At 49.8% G+C, this 21,878-nt stretch overlaps 1 protein-coding gene across 2 annotated transcripts; it reads left to right on the forward strand.

The window, feature by feature from the left end:
- The first annotated feature begins 7,433 nt into the window (after positions 1-7,433).
- On the forward strand, positions 7,434-20,776 carry MPZL2 (myelin protein zero like 2). Of its 2 annotated transcripts, XM_054725596.1 has the most exons (6): positions 7,439-7,885; positions 9,314-9,480; positions 9,966-10,176; positions 14,292-14,439; positions 17,376-17,457; positions 19,524-19,589. In XM_054725596.1, exons 1-5 carry the CDS (start codon positions 7,828-7,830, stop codon positions 17,437-17,439), a joined length of 648 nt encoding a protein of 215 aa, XP_054581571.1. In that variant the 5' UTR covers positions 7,439-7,827; the 3' UTR covers positions 17,440-17,457; positions 19,524-19,589. The 2 variants fall into 2 exon arrangements, with proteins under 2 accessions (XP_054581569.1, XP_054581571.1); XM_054725594.1 differs by lacking the exon at positions 14,292-14,439 and having other exon boundaries at positions 7,434-7,885; positions 19,524-20,776.
- Positions 20,777-21,878: the final 1,102 nt, after the last annotated feature.

Consider the following 21,878-nt stretch of genomic DNA (forward strand, 5'->3'; position numbering starts at 1 on the left):
ATAGAGAGTCAGAAACATCGGTGAGAGAGAAACATTGATCAGCTGCCTCCTGCACACCTTCTACTGGGGATGTGCCTGCAACCAAGGTATATGCCCTTGACCGAAATCGAACCTGGGACCCTTCAGTCCGCAGGCCGACGCTCTATCCACTGAGCCAAACCAGTTAGGGCTCTTTCCAGAATTCTTATTGGTCCTTTAGGTTCAGTTCAAAGGTCACAAATGTGTTAATTATTTATTTACATACATACTTCACTTCCTCTTTAGATTCTGATCACCCCCACCAGGCAGAAATGTCTCATTCTACTTTACATGTCTAACCCAGCATATAACAACAATTTAATAAAACTTTTACTAGTAAGAAAGACATGGACAGAAACCTTTGAATAAACACACACTTTATTTGAACTACCCAAAGAGCTAAATTTACCTTGCTTCACAGAATGCCAATTTCGTCTTGTGGTGAGGAAACCACTTGTGCCTGGGATGTTGAGACGGCCATTTTTACAAATGATGATCCAGGCCCTCTGTCCTCTGTGTCTTCTGGGCCCCTGGGAGCCCCTCCTGGCCAAGGCCGGCATCTGCTAGGAATGTGTCAGGATATGTGTGGGCTGTTGGGACAGAGGGAGGAGCTTCACTCCCCCCCCCCCCCCCCCCCCCCCCGCTTTTAGTCTCTAGAATTCCTCTTCCTTTTCTTTCATTTGCCTAGACCAGTGATGGGCAACCTTTTGAGCTTGGTGTGTCAAACTTCGCCAAAAAACTGAGCATAACTCAGGTAGAGTGTCACTTTGAGGAAAAAACATTATTTCGCGATATTTCTAGTTTAAATAACATAAATGTATAATTGTTATATATAATTGTATTTAATAAACCAAAAACTAAATATTTAACTTACCTGCTTAGTGACTTCTTTGTTCATCCGTCAGTCGGTTTCTTTTGTTGGTCTTGATATTATTTAGCTTGTGTGGGGTGCCGTGAACTAAGATAAGTGAGGGGGAGGGGGAATTCTTTAACCTGCCTATTAGTGACTTTTTTGTTGCTGAATTTCATTGGCTAAATCTTCAATTGAAGGTTGGTATTTTGTACACTTCAGGCCCAAGCAAGCGCTACTAACTTCATCTGTCAATCTGTTTCTTTTGTTGGTTTTGATATTATTTAATGCTGAGAATAAGGCCTCACAAAAGTATGTAGAGGGAAAAATTGTGAGTAAAGCCATTGCTATATTTTTCAGGGTGCTTAAAGTGTCTGGTAGTCAGTTCCAGGCACTCCAAATTTCCTGTTCGTAGCGGCACTCCTCTTGATTCTCCAAGCGGCACCTTTCCAGATTCTCAAGCTTTGACCTCAAGTCGACAAACACCTGAGCCCAGATACTGTCTTGAAATTCTGCAAGTTGTATCTCCAAATCATCAATTTGCATCCATTGGAAACCATTTAATTCCAAACTACTGTAGACTACTACATCAGGATACTTAATTATTTTCATGGTCTGTTCTAGACTTCTAAATTGACTAAATCTATCACTAAACTGGTCAAGTAACGAGTCTAAAACATGCTGGTACTTCATATGCAAGAGTTCCATTTCATTTTGTACAGCTGCACTGGCCTTCTCAAAATACTTTGTTACTCGAGGAAAATACTTGTAAGTTTTAGTTTCTACATCTCGCTTGAAAATTTTAACTTTACTTTCAAAAGCTTTTATGTATCCAAACATAACGTCAATACTTTTGCCAAAACCTTGTAACTTTAAGTTCAGTTCATTAATATGAACAGAGAGATCTGTAAAAAACATCAGGGTGTTGACCCACTTATCATCATTAAGCTGAGGAAAGTTTCCCAGATCCTTATTGTCACGAAATACCTTAATTTCTTCAAAGCACTCCACAAAGCGCTCAAGAACTTTGCCTCGGCTCAGCCATCTTACATTATTGTACATCAGCAGTCCACTGTAGGTGGAATCAACCTCCAGTAAAAGTGCCGAAAATTCTCGCTTGTGAAGGGGGCGAGCAGCTATTAAATTAACTATTTTTGTAACAACTGACATTAAGTTGTTTAAGTCGGTGAATCCTGCCTTGGCACATAAAGCCTCCTGATGGATAATACAGTGAAAAGGCACAATCGGATGTCCAATAGCTTCTGTAAACAATTGGACAAATCCGACTTTTCCTCCCACCATATTTGGTGCCCCATCTGTCATCACTGACACAACTTTAGAGATATCAATGCTTAGGTCACAAAATGTTTGTATAACAACCTTACATATTTCGCTTCCTGATTTACTTGTTGACACTGATACTAACTTTATCAACTCTTCTCTCATTGTGAGACCATCAGAATATCGACCAATAATGGCCAACTGAGCATGTGATGTGACATCAGTAGTTTCATCAAGAGACATCGAAAAATATTTACACTTCCTTGTGTCTCTCTTTAATTGATGTTGTATGTTTGTGTTCAGTCTCATTATTCGGTCTTTTATGATATTTCTACTGAGTGGTAACTCAGATATTCTCTTAATAATTGCATCTTTATTCTGCATATCATGAAATAGAACTGGTGCACATCTTAGGAGAGTTTCTTTAATAAATTCTCCCTCACTGAGCGCTTTTCCATGCTGAGCTATAGAGTGAGCAATGCTCAAACTTGCAGATGTTAAATTTGTAGAGCCTTTCATAAATTTAAGGATGGAATTAGATTGGCTCTTATAAAGGTGTAGCTTCCTGGAAATGTATTCCTTCTTTTCATCCTCACTTTTTTCCAAGAGCTGGGAATGATTAGTTTCAAAATGTCTATTTATATTCCACGTTCTGCTTACTACCGTTTCAGTACATAGAACACAAAATGATCTGCCATTTTTTTCTATAAAGCCATACATCTCAGTCCATGTCTCTTGAAAGGGTTGGCCACTGCTACTACCACTTCCTTTACTTAACCTTAGTTTTTTATTTTTTGGGTTCTCCATCAGGGGGGCAGTGACAGAAGATAGAATTATAGATAGCTTGTTAGGCCTGCAGGCAATTAGGGGTTAACTAGCCTAACTAACCACAAAATGGTGCATATAACTGTCTTTTAGGAAAGGGCAGGGTTAATGAGCAGAAATAGGGGTTAATAAGGATGCACAACAGTAATAGTGGTGAAATGGAGTCTGCACTATGGAGCAAGATGGTGTTCCTTATGTGAATTAAAATGGCTGCCGCTATTTCTAATGGCGGAAAACGGCATCCATAGCACGCCACAAACCCTCGCCTCTCCCAGCCTCCCCATCACTTATCTCAGTAATGATGGATTAGAAATCCATGACACCCCAGAACAGTAGATAATGGTTGCTGTGGTTAACTGTTATTTGGTTACTGGTAATGGCAGGGCCCCCAGAGATGCGTCCCCCGCTGCGTTCCTCTGCTCCCTGCTCTGCCGGCGCAAGTGAGAGCAAAGATCCCAGCTTAACTGGAAGTCCCAGAACTAGACGCTCTGTGCCGGACTTCTGTTGTTTTGGCCTACAGACCTCCGGCACAGAGTGTCTAATAGGGGAGGATGAAACATTTGCGACTAGAGTCTAGTCGCAAATGTTTCATCCTCCGGAGCAGCAAATGTTTCATCCTCGGCATGCGGCCGCCTCAGCGGCCGCGTGTCATCACAAATGGCTACACGTGTCAGTGCTGACACGCATGTCATAGGTTCGCCATCACTGGCCTAGACACTAACTATAACCTAGGCCTTATCTGGAGGCCGCCAGTTGTTGTTTTTAACCTTTTGCACTCGGATGTCGAGTGTGACTCGACACGGTTAGCATCGAGATTAAAATTACTCTTTGAATGTATCAATAATTTGAAATATAAAAAAATCCAAATAAATAAGTTTGTATGAAAAGAAACTCCAGTTTTTTATTCTACTGCCGTGCTTTGTAAAATCTGGGGTATTTAAAAAATTAAATCCCGAGTAGAATAAAGGAATCGAGAAAAAAGCAAGTGAGTGCAAAGGGTTAAATAATTTTTATAAATATTTTATTTTAATAACGCTAATACAGGCAATGTCCATTGAAACCCATATCCCAAAAGTAGAAATAAAATGAAAAAGAGCAGTGTCCTGTTGCACACACGGCTGCACGAATAGCTGCTCTGCTAATGGAGTCAGAGCTGCTCTGGGACCTGCTGGCTGAGCTTTCCTTCCTCTGGCAATGCCTTCTCTTTAGTGAAGCGGCTTTGGGGTCAGTCTTTATCTCACCTGTCTGTCATCGGACTCCAACCTGATGCTCCTCTTCTTTTGGTCCAGACATTCAGATTTTTATTATTTTTTTAAAATCCTCACCCAAATATATTTTCCCATTGATTTTTCAGAAAGAGGGAAAGGCAGAGAGAAACATCAATGTGAGAGAAACACATCGATTGTTGCCTCCTGCACGTGTCCCGACCAGGGACTAGGTTGGGGAGGAGCCTGCAACTACATGCCCTTGAACAGAATCAACCCAGGACCCTTCGGTCTGCAGGCCGATGCTCTATCCTCTGAGCCACACCCGCTAGGGCGAGACCTTCAAATTTTAAAAGAAGCTTCAAGTCGAGGAAAGATAATTTTCCCAGAGTTCAGGTTTCTGGGAACTTCCCCTCCCACGGGAAGTCCCAGTCCTGAAGCGAAGTCACAGGCTGGACACCGGGGCTGTTAGACGCCATTGTGAACACTTGCATCCATTCACCTTATTTATCACAAGCCAGAAAGCACCCCATCCGCCCTGGGCACTTGCAGCACATTTCAAAAGGAGAGGGCAGCCCCAGCCAGTTTGGCCCAGTGGACAGAGCGTCGGCCTGTGGACTGAAGGGTCCCGGGTTCTAGTCCAGTCAAGGGCATGTGCCTCGGTTGCAGGCTCGATACCTGGTCCTGGTCAGGGCGCGTGGAGGAGGCAGCCGATCAATGTGTCTCTCTCACATCCATGTTTCTCTCTCTGCGTCTTTCCCCCTCCCTTGCACTCTCTCTAAAAATCAATGGAAAACTATCCTTGGGTGGGGATTAAAAAAAACAAAAAAAAAGGAGAGGGCGATGTGGAGGGGCTGAGGTGTGACCTCCCAAAGTCAGCACAATGAAAACAAACGCAATGCAGAATGGGTGCTGGAATGCCAATGACCAGGTGTTTTAAAGGGATGGGGGTGAGTTTTCAATTCCATTTTGAACACCACATTACAAAAGAACGATTTTTAACAACAAAAAGGGGGAAAATAAAATAAAACAAATACCTGCATCGTTGAATGAGCCCCTGTTTGCCCCGATGGACTTCAACCCCATCGTCCCGGCCACTGCTCGTCCTCCTGGGGCCTGATTACCAGCCGTCCCGGACCTTGTGGGGCCCTGAGCTTCCTGGGCGTGTGGTCCTTTTCACTCTGAAGTGACCCTCACTGCCCTCCCGTCCAAGGACTCCGAGTTGAATGTCCTCTCCTTCCTGCTCATCCCCAAGTCCTCAGGTGACGGTCTTGCCCCCCCCCCTCCCTCGTCAGACACGGTGGACCATATTTTTCGCTCCACCGGGGTCTCCCACAGGGGGCGGTCTCTTATAGGGGGTCTCCCACATCAGGAGTCTCCAACAGGGGATCTCCCACAGCAGCGGCCTCCCCGCCCGTGGGCAGAACCCAGCCGATGCCTCCACCTTTGATCCAAGCCCTGCTGACGGGCATCCTGGGACTCTTAGGGGCAAACCTCCTTTTTTTTTTTTTTAAATATATTTTATTGATTTTTTACAGAGAGGAAGGGAGAGGGACAGAGAGTCAGAAACATCGATGAGAGAGAAACATCAATCAGCTGCCTCTTGCACACCCCCTACTGGGGATGTGCCCGCAACCAAGGTACATGCCCTTGACCAGAATCGAACCTGGGACCTTTCAGTCCGCAGGCCGACGCTCTATCCACTGAGCCAAACCGGCTTCGGCCAAACCTCCTTTTTATGTCGTGTTTTCTCTACTTAGTCCCGCCCTTGGCCTCCTCCCTCCCCACCCAGGGAGGGAAACTGGGTGACTCAAGCCACTCCTGTTAACTGGAAGGAACTGGGCGTCGCTGGGCATGAGGCCAGGCGCTTGAACTCTGCTGCACCTGGGCCCCGGGCAGCTGCTGGCCCTCCTGGCAGGGCTGGCCGTGTCCCCAGGCGGCGGGCTACCTGGGGGGCGCTCTTCTGCTCGTGACAACAGGCAGTTTGTTCAGCTTCTGGCCCTGGTTCCTCTCCTGCTGCTTCTCGTGCCTCCCGCTGTGCTGGTAACCCGACCTCACGCACACTGGGCGGCTCCGACCTCACTCTCCCTCTCCTTCAGGACTGCCTTCCTGAGCGCTGACCGCCTGCAGGGGACCCCGTTCCCTTAACCCCTTTCTTTCGGGTCCTGGAGCTGAACTCCCGGCACCTCTCCACCAGGAAAGCTCTCTTTTGTCTGCTCCCTGTTGCAAAGGCCCCCGCACCCCGATGTTAGGGCGATCGCGGGCCTGGCAGCTGACAAAGGAGCCACACACTCACTGTTTTCAGAAAGCCTCCCCACCCGCCGGCTGCGGCCTGCATCCGGGCCGCCTGGGGCCCAGTCTCACAACCCACTCTTGTTTCTTCCCTCTCCTCCGCCCGCTGCGTTGCTCTCCTCTTTTGCTTCTCTTGTCTGCACTTTTGTACCCTTCCTCTCTCGGCAGAGTTTTCTCTTTCCTTCCCCTGTTTCAGCGTTTCCAGGCGGCCGCCCCTGCCTCCGCCTCCTGGCCTGTCTCCGTCCAGGATTTCACTCGCAGGGTTTGCAGAATCACTAGCGCTTGCAGGGCAATTGGTCTGCGCTGGGGAGACCCCTGGGCAAGCGGAGCCCACGCCTTCGCTGCAGGGAACCCTTGCTCTGCCTCCCTCTCCGCTGCTGCCAGGGCTGCTGACGGCCTCCTCGGCCTTTTTCTGGAGAGGGAGGCCTTGGCGCACCGGAGTCTCTACCTGAGCTTTCTCCCACCGCAGCTGCCCTAAAAGCGGCCGGGAACTGTGAGGCCCGAGGCAGGGACCGGTTGTGCCGGCTTTCCTGGAGAGTGCTCTGCTGGCTGCTCACGCAGACGGATTTTGTAAAAAGGGCACCAGGTTTAAGACGCCCAACAGCTCCAGGTTTGCTACCTATCGGCTGTGCAGTTTGGGCAAAACATTTCCCTCCGCTGGGCTCTTCCCGGCGAGCGGGAACACGCGGGGGGATCCGGAGATGCGGTAGAGCAGGGATGCCACCCCGCTTGTCTTTAAATGCCGCAAAGCAAACATGAAGGTTGGTTGGGCCAGTTTGTGCCAGGTGGGTCTCGGGGAAGCTGGGGGCAGCAAAGGTTCAGAGCTCTCAGGGACACCTTGGCCTCAGGCTGCGGGGTGCACGTAGGACTTTGCCCACAGGGCCTGAGCGGGGAGGTGCTTCGGGCGGGCCAATCCCTGCGAGTCAGTTTCGACACTCACTTCCCAGGCGAGCCCGCCGCTGCCTGTGCAAAGCGTGTGCAGGGGCCACGCCAAGGCAGCCTGGGGCACGGCAGCCGGGCACCACCTCCCCGGCCGCTTCCGAGGGCACCCGGAGGCCAGCGCCCAGAGGAGCCGAGCCGGAGAGCGAGGCTGCCGCTGTGGGGCTCTGTGCAGACTCGCTCAGGGGAGAGGGCGGAGGGAGGGGGGGGAGGCGCTGGGAGCGGAGGCCCCACCTTCCATTCCAGCAAAGTGCACCCGCGGAGCAGGGATGAGTCACAGGCGCGGGCGCTCGGGTTCCCACAGGTGAGGGGCTGCCTCGCTCCGGACAACGCAGGGCCCGCTCCGGGGTGGCCCTGGCAGGGGGCTGCCGCCCTCCGTCTGCCCGTCTGGCCTGGGGGCCAGGGCCGGGCTTCCTCATGTCCGGCCGGAGCCTCCCGCGCGCTGCGCTGCTCCTCCTGGGCATACAGCTCACAGGTAAGGGCCGGGGAGTGTGTGTGAGTGTGAGTGTGTGTGTGTGTGTGTGAGTGTGTGTGTGTGTGTGTGTGTGTGAGTGTGTGTGTGTGTGTGTGAGTGTGTGTGTGTGAGTGTGTGTGTGTGTGTGTGTGTGTGTGTGTGTGAGTGTGTGTGTGTGTGTGAGTGTGTGTGTGAGTGTGTGTGTGTGTGTGTGAGTGTGAGTGTGTGTGTGTGTGTGTGAGTGTGTGTGTGTGAGTGTGTGTGTGTGTGTGTGTGTGTGTGTGAGTGTGTGTGTGTGAGTGTGTGTGTGAGTGTGTGTGTGTGAGTGTGTGTGTGTGTGTGTGAGTGTGAGTGTGTGTGTGTGAGTGTGTGTGTGTGAGTGTGTGTGTGTGTGTGTGTGTGTGTGTGTGAGTGTGTGTGTGTGTGTGAGTGTGTGTGTGAGTGTGTGTGTGAGTGTGTGTGTGTGTGTGTGTGTGTGAGTGTGTGTGTGTGTGTGAGTGTGTGTGTGAGTGTGTGTGTGTGTGTGTGTGTGTGAGTGTGTGTGTGTGAGTGTGTGTGTGAGTGTGTGTGTGTGTGTGTGTGTGTGTGTGTTGGGGGGGTCCCTCAGCACCCCCTCGCCGCCCACCCCGTGAAGTGAGCGAGTTGTCTAGGAAGGAGCGGAGTTTTCTCTGGAGCTGAGCCGCAGAGGCAGTGGTTGGGGGTGGACTTGACTGAAACCCAAGTCGGTGGGCACTGGGGAGGAACTGCTTTTGGACAAACAGGTTTAGGTGTGTTTCGGCTGCCAGCGGCTCGGGCACAGAGAGGGTTTTCAAATCTCGGGTTACCAACCATTTTCCTGCGCTGCTTCACCTCCAGGCAGGCGGGGCTGGGGCGGATCTCGGCGGGGTCGGGTCTGGGCCGCCGCAGCCCTGGGGCAGCCGCCCGGCTACGGAGAGGCCCCCCCCCCCCCCCCCCGCGTCCTAAGCGTGGGTACCATGCGGGGGGAAGGCCGCGAGTGTGAAGCGTCAGGTCCAGGCGAGCATGAACCGGCTGGCCTTGAACTTGACTTCTGCAGAAGACATAGCAAGGGCCCCTCTGGACAACTCCCGGCTCAAGGACCGTCCCACACAGCGCATGCCGCTGCGCTCGAACCCTCGGCCAATGCATGCTCGGATCTGTTCAGACTTCTAGGTTTCTGCTTTCCTTCCGACTTGGGATGGTTGTAGTCTCTCCCAGCAGCTGAAGTGGGTGTCAGGCGGGGGGAGAGTGAGGGCGCCAGGAGGCTCAGGCGGGGCGTCTAGTTGTTCGCAGGTTGAGGGGAGGGCCCTGCCCGGCAGGCAGGTGGCGCAGATCAGGGCAGAGAGGCTGGGCGGCCTCTCAGCTCTGCCCGCCCGCTCCCGGGGACTTTGGTGCAGGCAGCTCTCTCTGCTCGGGCCCTGTTCACCCTCCTTCCTCCTTTTCCTGTCGCAGCTCTCGGGCCTGCAGCCGCCGTGGAGATTTACACGTCCCGGGTGCTGGAGGCGGTGAACGGCACAGACGTGCGGCTCAAGTGCACTTTCTCCAGCTTCGCCCCCGTGGGCGACGCTCTGACCGTGACCTGGAATTTCCGCCCGCAGGATGGGGGCTCGGAGCAGTTTGTAAGCAGATGCGCGGCATTTTCTCAGGGGCCCTGCGTTGGGAGAACACGCCAGTCTGTTTCTCTGGCCCGTCCTGTGTCTGTGTATTCTTTTATTTTTAAATATATCTTTATTGATTTCAGAGAGGGAGAGGGAGAGAGGGATAGAAGCATCAATAATGAGGGAGAATCAGTGATCGGCTGCCTCCTGCACACCCCCACTGGGGATCGAGCCTGCAACCCGGGCATGTGCCCTGACGGGGAATCAAACCCGGGACCCTTCGGTCTGCAGGCCGATGCTCTACCCATTGAGCCAAACTGGCTAGGGCTGGTTATGTATTCATTCGTTTTTTAGCAACGAGCACAGGTAGGGATGGGAAGCAGTTCTTGGGACAGAGGCCGCTGGCAGGGAGAGCCAGGAGCTCCTGCTGCGGGGCCGCGAGGCTGGCGGGGTCTCTTCTGCTCCCGCAGCCCCTGGCCCTGAGGAAGATCTTTGCTCCTTCCCAGGTTTTCTACTACCACATGGACCCCTTCAAACCCATGAGCGGACGGTTCAAGGACCGGGTGTTCTGGGACGGGAACCCGGAGCGGTACGACGCCTCCATCATGCTCTGGAAGCTGCGGTTCGATGACAACGGGACGTACACCTGCCAGGTGAAGAACCCGCCCGACGTGGACGGGCTCGTCGGGGAGATCCGGCTCAGTGTGGTGCAGACCGGTAGGTGCCGTGGGGAAGGGTCTGGGGAAGCCTGGGAGCTTGTAGAAAAGGGAGGGCAGCCCTAGCCGGTGTGGCTCCGTGGGTAGAGCGTTGGTCTGCGGACTGAAGGGTCCCAAGTTGGATTCCCGTCAGGGCACATGCCCGGGTTGCTGGCTCCATCCCCAGTGTGGGGCATGCAGGAGGCAGCCGGTCAATGATTCTCTCTCATCAATGATATTTCTATCTCTCCCTCTCCCTTCCTCTCTCTGAAATCAATAAAAATAAAGAAAATAAAAATAATTAAAAAAAAGAAAAGAGCGGGGCCATCTTTTGTGATGGCTGAAAGTGTAGAGGGAAGGATGAGCCCTTTTAATCTGGACGCTGTGGAGGGAGGTGAGGAATCCTGGCGTGAAAGACAAAGGCTTTGCTTGTGGGGAGAAACAGAAAGGAAAGCAAGGGGATCCAAGGAATGTGTTAGGAAATGGCATGAGGCTGGGAGGGAGAGGGAGCAACTCTGGTAAAAGGGTCACCGTGGTCTGTTCCTCCAGCCACTCCTTCCAGGAGGCGCAGTGAGTGCCTGCAGCCCCTGCCGGCCGCGGGCTGGGCCGCCGGCGCTGTCTCCTGGTCCTCACAGCCCCCCTCGCCGCAGACGCCAACCAGGGGCTCTCCTTTATGGAGCGGTGTCAGGGGCTGTGTGTATCTCATTTAATCTTCACATATCACATCAGTTCGTGTGTTCTTAGAGTCACCCCCACCCCCCATTTTCCTAACGGGGACACTGAGCTCACAGAGGTGAAGGCACCTGTCCAAAGGCATGCAGCTGATGGGCGGGGCATCTTTGGCTCCAGAATGATGCTCCCAACAGGGGTGTTGGCTACATGGTCTGCGTCCCATGTAGCCAGCCGCCAGCGGTGCAGGGCGACAGCAAAGACCACGGCACTGCAGCTGTAGACGCATCTCTTCCCTCCGGGAAACTGAGAGCAATATAGCGAGAGTTATGGCGAGGATAAACGAGGTAACAAATGTAAAAACTCCCAAACTCTGATTGTGCTGAAAATTATAGTAGTTACTGTGGACTGAGTGTTTATTACGTGGAGGCACAGCCTGGAACCATTTACATGAACAATTTTATTTTTAGTAAGAACTCAAGAAATGGATATTGTTATCTCTGTTTTATACATCGCGGAAACAGACACTCAAGGAAGTCAATCACCCCAATCGCACAGCCAGTGAGCGGGGGAGCTGCCATTTAACGGAGCTTTCCCTGCTGTGCGCTCCGAACGGACACACAGCACCGCTGCCCTGTAAAGTGGTGCGATCTCCTCCTCCCTCCCCAGCAGCGGCTCCCGGCCCTGAGAGGAGAGAGCTGGGGGCTGGAGAAGCAGTCTGAGTGCTGAGAGAAGTAATGCCCTATCTTTGGACCTCAGCTTCTTCATCTGCAAACCGAACAGATTAGGCAAGACACATGGTTCTTAAACACACGGGTCACTGCTCTGAGATCTATCGAAAGCCATGGCCTGCGTCCCACAGAGAATGTACACACACAGTATGCCGTGGACTCCAGGCTGGGAACCCCCGAGCTAGACATCTCTACTGTCCTTCCTGGTTCTGCGGGTTTATTGAGTTTTAAATCAGAAATCAAGCCCTAGCCGGTGTGGCTCAGTGGATGCAGCGTCGGGCTGTGGACCAAATGGTCCCAGGTTCGATTCCGGTCAAGGGCACGTACCTCGGCTGCAGGCTCCTCCCCGGCCTGGGATCGGTGTTTCCCTCCCATTGATATTTCCTCCTGTTCCCTCTCTAAAAATCAATGGGAAAATATCCTCAGTGAGGACTGAAAAGAGCGACCGAGACCCAGACGTCACAAACGCAAGCCTGGTTTGGGCCCTGGTTTAGGGCTCCCTCGGGCATCCTTCACCCACTCGACTGTCAGTCCTGTGCCACACGACGATGCTTCGGTCACAATGGACCACGTGTGCAGTGGCGGCCACACAATGACAACAGAGCCGAAAAGCTCCCATCCCCCGGTGGTGCTGTAGCCATTTCACATCACAGCACAGAGGTTGCAAAGAGCAAGGATGTGGTGCGATGGGGAACGACTTGAGCCTCAGTGTGAGGCCGACCCGAGGAGCTCCTGGCCGTGGCTCCTGAGGGATGGACGGACGGGGAGTGGCTGGATTGGCACAGCGGGCACGGCTGCAGAGGAGGCAGAGGACGGAAACTGCAGGGCAAGAATAAGACCCTCACGAAAAGCCACAGGGAAGCTGTAGCAGGAGCTTTTGCAGACCCCAATAAGCTCCTTCAAAAGGTGGAAAACATGGGCCTGGCGGGTGTGGCGGGTGCCTGGGTGTGGTCCCATGCATCAAAGGGTCACCGGTGTGATTCCCAAATCCCCAGGTTGCAGGCTTGACCCCTGGTGGTGGGCGTGCAGGAGGCAGCCGCTTGATGCTGCACTGTCCAATCGAAGTTTTTCCCTCTCCCTCCTCTCTCTCTAAAAATCAATAAACTATTCTTTTAAAACATTTTTTATTTTTTAAAAAATATTTTTATTGATTTCAGAGAGGAAGGGAGAGGGAGAGAGAGATAGAGAGACATCAATGATGAGAGTGAATCATTGATCAGCTGCCTTCTACACGCTCGATCTCCTACTGGGGATCAGAGCCTGCAACCCAGACAAAATCGAGCCGTGACCTCCTGGTTCATAGGTTGATGTTCAACCACGGAGCCACGCTGGCCGGGCTTTTATACCATACTAGAGGCCCGGTGCACGAAATTCGTGCATGGGGGTGGGGTGTCCCTCAGCCTGGCCTGCACCCTCTCCAATCTGGGACCCCTTGGGGGATGTCTGACTGCTGGTTTAGGCCTGATCCCACAGAGATAGGGCCTAAACAGGCAGTTGGACATCCCTTTCACAGTCCGGGACTGCTGGCTCCTAACCACTCACTTGCCTGCCTGCCTGATTGCCCCTAACCACTCTGCCTGCCGGCCTGCTCGCCCCAACATCCCCCCCTTGCTGGCCTACTCTCCTCTAACCGCCTCTGCTTCAGCCCCGCCACCATGGCTTTGTCTGGAAGGACATCCAGAAGATCTCCCGGTCTAATTAGCATATTACCCTTTTATTAGTATAGATTTTTATTGCACCTTTTCTATGTGTAGATATGTTTATATGCACAAATACCACCGTGTTACAACTGCCTATGGATTTCAGACAGTAACGTGCCAGCCAGGGCCGTAGCCTGGGAGCAGTGGGCTGCACAGACAGCCGCGGTGTGCAGCAGGCTCTGCCACCCGGTGTGTAAGGCTCCTAGGATGTCTGCACGGTGACAGCATTGCCTACCGAGGCCGTTCTCAGAAGGCGTCCCTGTTGTTAAAGATGCACGACTGTAGTCACTGCTTTACTCACCTGTCTTCCCAGGGGCGTGAGTTCCTTGAAGGTGATGTCTGTTTTTGGCTTGGTGTTTCCATCAGTGCCTGGAACATGGTAGGCCCTTCATACATCTGAATAAATGACTGACTGAATGGCAGAGGGACTGAGGGGGAAGGTTTGGGCCCTCGATGTGACTAGGTCAGCAATAATCTTACTCAACCGGCCCAGTGGCGCTCCCAAGGCTAGCGTGCATCGGTCACCTGCAGGATCTGCTAGAACAAACGCCAGGCCCCACCTGCAATTCAGTAGGTCTGGGGCGGGGCCTGGTCCTTTGTGTCTCAAAGTTCTGTTGCCGCTCCTCCAGGGACACGTCTGAGAACCACCGAAGGGGTATGTCTGGCTTTCCTGTGCTACTACAGTTGACAAGGTGACATGGTGGGTGAGCAAGTCCATCTAATGACAAAAGCACCTCCCGCCTGAGGCCTGGCTCAGTGGGTGAGCGTTGACCTCTGAACCAGGAGGTCATGGTTTGATTCTGGTCAAGGGCACATGCCCAGGTTGTGGGCTTGATCCCCAGTAGGGGTCATGCAGGAGGCAGCCAGTCAATGAGTCTCTCTCATCATTGATGTTTCTATCTCTCTCTCCCTCTCCCTTCTTCTCTGAAATCAATAAAAAAAATATTTAAAAAAATGCATCCCTATTGTATCTATAGCTGACATCACAATCCTCCTCTGCTAGAGAACCCTCACTGGACCGTTTTTTCTCTCCCCAGTGCGCTTCTCCGAGATCTACTTCCTGGCCCTGGCCATTGGCTCCGCCTGCGCCCTGATGGTCATCATAGTGATCGGGGTGGTCCTGTTCCAGCATTTCCGCAAACGGCGGTGGGCCGAGAGGGCCCACAAAGTCGTGGAGATCACCCCGTAAGGCTGGGCAGCCGGGGCCCTCTCCTCGCTCTCATTTAGGGTGGCGCTTGGCACTCACAGGGAGGCTGGTCACTGTGGAGCAGGCGCTCTGCCCTTTGAGTAAATCTTAGAGGAAAGGGTTCAGAGTCACAGGATGAGCACAATGGGGTGAGACTAGTGACTTTACAAAAGGACTCTTAGTTTTACAGACTTCATGATGGCCTTTCTTCATGATGGAGGATTTGATATTGAAATCTGTTTCATCAGATGGGTATGAAGTTTATCGGGGAGATCACTTAGTAAGTTATGTAATGTCTTATCACCGGGGTGTGCACCTGAAACTAATATAATAACATATAAGAAACTAAAATCTGTTAGATAAAGCTTTTTTAGAACACTCCTGTCATGGCCAGTGTGCTCAGTGGTTACAGTATAACCTGTGCACCTAAGGGTCCAGGGTTCAATTCCCGGTCAAGAGCATGTACCTGGGTTGCAGGTTCAATCCCTGGCCCTGGTCGGGGCACTTGTGGGAGGCAACTAGTTGATGTGTCTCTCTTAGATTCATGTTGTGGTTTTTTTTCTCTCTCTTCCCTTCCCTCCCTCCTTCCCTCCCTCCCTCCCTCCCTCCCTCCCTCTCTCCCTCCCTCCCTCCCTCCCTCCCTCCCTCCCTCCCTCCCTCCTTTCTTCCTTCCCTCCCTCTTCCACTCTCTCTAAAAAATCAATGAAAAAAATATCCTCGGGTGAGGATTAATCAAAACAGAAAAAAAAGAGAAAGAAAAAAAAGAATACTCCTTACCTTTAATGTACAGCATACATTTCTAAGAACCACTGGGCAGTCAGCAGGGTCACTATGAATCAGTACCTAGGGAAGTCAGTAGGGAAGTCAGCCATGCTGCTATTAGGTGCTCAATAAATATTTTTTACTGAGATAAAATTTACACACTATAAAATTCACCCTTTTAATATTCCATAGTCACCACTAATGCCAGAACATATTCATCATCCCCAAAGAAACGCCATACCCTCTTGCTGTCACTCCCTACGTCCCCCTCTCACCGGCCCCTGCCTACTCTGCTCTCTGTCTCTGTGGATTGGCCTGCTCTGGACATTTCCTATAAATAGAATCATACAACATGTGGCCTTTGTGTCTGGATTTTTTGACTTATTATAGTGTTAACAAAGTTCATCCATGTTATAGCATGTAGTAGCACTTCATTCCACTGTATGTATATATCACATTTTGTTTATCCATTCAATTGATGGACATTTAGGTTTTCTCTACTTTTTGGCTACTATGACTAATGCTGCTATGAGCATATGTCTATAAATTTATGTGTAGACATATGTTTTCTTTTTAAAAAAATTTAAATTCTTTATTGTTGAAAGTACTACACATGTCTCCTGTTTCCCCCAGTGACCTTTCCCCGCCACTCCCGCCTAGACATATGTTTCCATTCACCTAGGAGTGAAACTGCTCACATACTTGGTAACTCTATGTTTACCTTTTCCAGGTATTCCCAGACCATTTTCCAAAACAGCTGCACCAGGTTCCATCCCCACCAGCAATGTGTGAGGATCCCAGTTTGTTCGCATCATTGACAACACTTACTACTGTCTGTCCTTTTGATTATAGCCATAGCAGGTGTCACGTGGCTTCTCATTGAGGTGGTTTTTAAAATTTTTTACTTATTGATTTGACTGAGAGAGGAAGAAGAAGAGAGAAGATTTGTTGTTCCACTAATTTATGCATTCATTGGTTGCTTCTTGTATGTGTCTTGACTGGGGATTGAACTACCAACCTTGGTGTATAGGGAAGATGCTCTAACTGAGCTACCTGGTCAGGACTCATTGAGGTTTTGATTTGTATTTTCCTAAGGACTAGTGATGCTGAACATCTTTCCATGTATTTATTGGGCCATTTGTATATCTTTTTGGAGATATATCTATTCAAATGTTTTGCCTATTTAAAAATTGGGTTGTCTTTTTATTGTTGAGCTATAAGAGCTCTTTATATATTCTGGAATATCTAAAAGTGCTTTATTAGATGTATGATTTGCAATGATTTTCTCATTCTGTGGGTTGTCTTTTCACTTCCTTCATAGTGTCTTTTGAAGCACAAAAGTTTAAAATTTTGATGAAGTCCAATTTATCTATTTTTTTCTGTTGTTGCTTATGTTATCTAAGATACCATTGCTTACCCCAACATGATGAAGATTTGTGCTTATGTTTTCTTCTAAGAGTTTTACAGTTTTAGCTCTTACATTTAGGCCTTGGATTAATTTTGAGTTAATTTTTGTAGATGGCGTGAAGTTGGAGTCCAAATTCATTCCTTTGCGCAGGTTGCAGTTTTTTGGTACTCCCAGCACCATTTGCTTCTTTTCCTCGAGAAATATTTACTGAAATAAATAGAATTGATTTTAAGGAGCCTAATGAACTCACCTCTTGGGTTCTGGTTTAAACTGAATATAATGAATAAAGATGACTTCTAGGTCAACACAAAACTTTTTCTGTCTTCTTAAAATTTTTCAGTTACAATTTACTTTCAATATTATTTTGTATTGGTTTCAGGTGTGCAATGTAGTGGCTAGACAATCATATACTTTACCTCCCCTCAGACTTTTTCTATTTTGAATAAGGAGTAGAATTAGAGGTAAGACACTAATAGTAAACTAAGGTGTCTGCTTGAAATCCCTGGAGTTCCCTAATTATATGATTTCCTTCTACACATATTCCGGAAAGTGTCTGAGTTCAGATGCCCAGGGCCATGGGAGGCACTGAGTGTGAGAGGTTAGACGGCCTGGTGCCCTGGCTCTCTGGAAGCTGGGCTCTCTATCCAGGTGCATTTAATTTTCCCCCAAATGTGGGGAGGAGTGCCTTGCCTGAAGCTGTGTAGGATTCGCCTCCCTGGCTCTGGTCTTGTTGGCTTGACATTGGTTTCTGCTTCTTTCTTACAGAAAAGAAGAAGAAAGACTCAACCCAGAGAAGAAGGTCGCTGTTTACCTGGAAGACACAGACTAACGTTCCTCAGCCTCAGCGGTGAGGTCACGGATGGGCTCCTTTCTTTCCTCAGCTCTCTTGTCCACTCATCTCGAACGTGGGTCTCCCAGATGATTGATTGTTAAGTGTTTCCTATATGAAAGGAGAGGGGCTGGGTCAGGGAGGTGAAAGTCTGTTATGGATGGCTTCTCCTTTGAATGTGATTTGTGCAAAGTCTTAGGAAGCTAGGCTGTTAAAGCTGAGAGAATTCTAAGATTTGAGAATTCTTTATTTAAGAATAATAAATTAACTTTCAACATGTAAATAAAAATATTTTTATTGATTGGTTTGAGAGAGAGAGAGAGAGACAGACAGACAGACAGACAGACATCGGTGTGTGTCCTACTTATTTATGCCTCATTGGTTGACCCTTGAATGTGTTCTGACCGGGGATGAACCTGAAACCTTGGGGTCGGGATGACACTCTAACCAACTGAGCTACCAGCCAGGGCCTAATAAATATTGCTTTAAAAAAGATAGGCCCGATGTTTCAACACAACTATTCAATTCCTCTCATGTAGTTATCGGGACCATGAATCCAGTTTTAATAGTGTGTGATTTTGTTTTTCTAGTTTTCAGGCTTAAAACATAGGATGATTTATTTTTTTATATGATCAGAATTTCTTCTATTCTCTGAAGTAGGTCCACTATTATTATTTGTAAAAAGAGTCACATTTTTATAGCCTGAGACTCCAGTGAAAGTACCTTCAGGATCTATAAAACAGACTACGGAGAGAAACGATTCTATCATAAACCCAGAAAGACAAATTTGGTATCAGAGAGATTTTGCCAAAGGCTATTTTCTTTTTAAAATCAAGCAGCTTCTCCAACATGTGGGTCATGGAAAAAGATGGGGCTCTTTTATATTCAAAGAAATGTAACGAGGTAACAGTCAAGTGCAAAGTGTGGACCCCGGACTGGATGGAGCTAGTTTGAACAGACTAGTTGTAAAAAGATTTGGGGGACAATTGGAGTCTTGAATATGAAAAATTTGAATATGGATATTAGGAAATTATTAATTTTTATTAGGTATAATAAGGGTGTTGTGGTTATATAGGAAAATGTTCCTATTCTAAAAATCGGAATATTTGTCAGGGGAAAAATGTCAGCCAAAATAAAATTTAGGTAAGGCAAAATGCTTTAAGATTAGGTGATGGGTGAATGCCTGTCTTATCTACTTTTCTGTTTATTTGATTTTGCTTACAATTAAAGGAAGAGAGGGAGGGAGGGAGAGAGGGAGAGAGAGAAAATGTGTGTGTGAGTGAGTATAGATCACCAAGTGTCCACAGGGGTCAGCGGCCGTGAATTAAGGACACTGACTCTGAGAATAAGGGTCAGGAAACCTCTTTTAAACGTTAAATTAGGGGAGAATAAATACATTTAAGAATATTTTCATTCACAATGGGCAACAGGTCTATCAATATGTATGTACAGCAAACCCTCGATGTATCAGACTAATTCGGGCGAGGGGGTGTCCGCTAAAGCCCAAAGTCCCCTCCATAAGAACGCAGGTTTTCCGAATGCGTATGCTAAGAAATGGACAAGTAGATAGTTTTCCTGTTTTTACTTATGTAGACACTTGTGTAATTGGAATTATGTAGGAAAAGTTTAACTTCGCAGGTTTCTGTGGTAGTGCTGTAACTTTCCGTGTGTGCGGGTGGGCCTAGTGGATGCGGGCGCTGCTGTCCGGCGTGAGCGATGCCCGGTGACCGGGCCGCCCTGCCGCCGGCTGCCCGCAGGAGTTAAAGACGGGATTACAGGTGGCTGTGGCTGTGGCTGTGTGACACTTACTGGCGAAATCACAGTGTTGTTTCCAGCCTGTGGCCTACTCACGAGAATTTGTTAAAAATAACAGTGAATTGATAACAACAACAACAACAAACCTGTTAACTTAACTATAAGCAAAGCTCGGTTAAAAGCGTTCGAAGGTGAACAGGGTGTTCATTTTCCCACGTGACCGTGTGTTGGTGGAGGCTCGCAGAGCCGAGGGCTGGCTGCAGGCCACGGGCGGGTCCCGCGCCCCCTTCCTTCCCAGGGCATCGCCCACCGACACGTGTGTGTTTCAGGAGGCGGAGGAGCCCAGAGCAAGACCCCGGGGGAGCTGAAGTGGACGAAGCTTTCGCTGGCTCCTGTCGGGGTGACCTTTTCCGCCCAGCTCTGCACCTGACCCCAGACAACCGCCCGAGCCCCCGCCTCCCCGGCGGACCCCGCCCCAGCACCGCTCTGCGCGCTTCCTCTGCGGGAGCCCGTGCTGCTCCCTCCGTGAGAGCCAGTCGTTTCCGGGGCCGCCGGGGCCGGTGCCCGCGCAGCAGGTCCGTGCGGAAGCAGCCCGGGAAGGACGGCTGTGGGCACCGCTGGCGCGAATGGCAGACCGGCCGCTCGTCTACCGCGGCGTTTCCTCCGCACCCGTCCGTCCGTCCGTCCGTCCGTCCGGGAGCAGCGCTCCCGCTGCAGGAGCGGTCTTCACCCTCTGCTCCCCACGGAGCCCCCGTTTCCGCGGTGGCCGGGCAGGTGGTTTCCCTGGCTCCCCTGCAATCTGGGACCCGTCTTACTGTATGACCTTCCCTTCAACGTCCCTAGATGGTGGTTTCCCCCTTATTTTTGTCAACTGATGAGAAGTTTACCAGAGAGCAAGTCTAAATCACAGAGTCGCTAAGGGAAGGTTTCCTCAGTGCTGACAGGTGGACAGATGCCACCTTGTTCCTGTTTGTGGAAAACATTCAGCAGCGCAGGTCTTTCCTGAGCAGTGAGTGGCCGAGTCTCCTGCCCCCTCCCGCCTCTGGGATCTGCAACAACAGAGCAAAGTCTGTGCTCCTTCATTTGTGGCCGGGGATCATCTAGCAGTTAAATAGAAGAATTCTGAAATGGTATTTCATGACTTTAAAATTTAGAGCTGGTGAAAAAAGCCATCCCTAAATGGTGGTAATTTTGTTCATTGGTACACAAAGCTCTGAGAACTGGAAGAGATTACCTGCTTCTTTCTTTCTTTTTTAAAAATTCACTTGTTTTGGGGGAGAATTTGGTGTGGGGCAAAGAAATGCCAAAACTGACAGAATGAAATCAACTTTACTTTTTTTTCTCTTATACTAGCAGATAAAAGAAACGTTATAAGTGAGCTACGAAAAGAAGAGAGCTTTTTAAAAAGTGTCTAGTTTTCTGGTTTATTTCCAAACTTAAGCTATAGCAGCATTTATTCAAAAGACAGAAAACATCTAAAAGTTTAGGCCTCCCCCAAATCTTTACAAAATGATATGTTCAGTTTTCACTGACGGGGCTAAAGATGTTATTTCTTTTAATAAACTGGAATTTTCAAACAGATGATCTGTGTTTAAAGACACTGAATGAAAGGTGAAATGCGGTGGTGGGCAGGCAGGCTAAACAGCCATCTCAGACGGTGAATAAAGAAAAATGGAATTTCTTTAAGGAAAGGGGCTGGAGGTTTGGATGAACAGACTGTCAATCCAAAGGGGAGGGCTGCACAGCTCTGAGCCAAAGGGTACGGGGCCCATGACGGCAGCGAAAATGGACTCAGGACAGTGGAGCAAGGACGGCAGAGAAGCAGCAACAGGAGAGCCAGGCTGGGCTGCTTTGGCTCACCGGGAAGTCAGAGCAAAGGGGCCTGGAGACGGGTTCAGGGGGTGACCCGGGACCAGCTGGCACTGCCCATGCTCCCCTGGTGGCAAGTCTCATGAGGTGGGGACACGCGCCTGTGAGGGAATGGCGGGGTGTGCTCCTTGAGGGAGAGGGCACATGGGGTCCTTCATCCTGAGCATGTTTCTCTCTCCTGCAGGTGGGAGTCTGAGGGGCGGCCTCAGGGGAGGCCTTAATAGAATATTCATCAGCTTTCCAGGTGAGCTCTTTCAGGGTCATGGTCTCCGCTGATTGGTCGGCACCAGGGCCAGGGGTCATTGGTCAGTATAGCTGGACCTGAGGCGGCCACGGTGTCACTTGTCTGGTTTTGCTGCTTTTCTGGGCCTGGAGCTGAAATGCAACTGAGGCCTCGATGCTATCTCTAGGGAGGGAAGGTCAGGGGGTCTGAACGGCCTCTCCAGGCTGTGGAAGATCTGGGGTCAAACCGCAGGACCAGTGCTGTGCTGGGGCGGAGAGGTGACCCTGGGCGCGGTTCTTGTCCCCCAGCTTGGCCCCTGGCTGGGCATCTGGAGCTTTCTGCCCTGGTGACCGGGCCCTGCCCCTTCGCCCTCGCTCTGCTCATGCCTAACACTGAACTTTGATATGTTTTTCCCCAAGAGTTCTTAAAAAAAGGGTGTAATTTACATACAAACCTTGATTCACAAATACATTCCATACCTGTCTTGTTTTGCTCATTACACAAAGTAAAGTTTCAATACCCAGTTTTGAAACTAAAAATTAGATTTAGAGTCTATATTATTTTTAATTCACATTTTCTATTTTTCTCCATA

Source organism: Eptesicus fuscus, chromosome 13 (assembly GCF_027574615.1).
Source record: "Eptesicus fuscus isolate TK198812 chromosome 13, DD_ASM_mEF_20220401, whole genome shotgun sequence".
Lineage (NCBI taxonomy): Eukaryota > Metazoa > Chordata > Mammalia > Chiroptera > Vespertilionidae > Eptesicus > Eptesicus fuscus.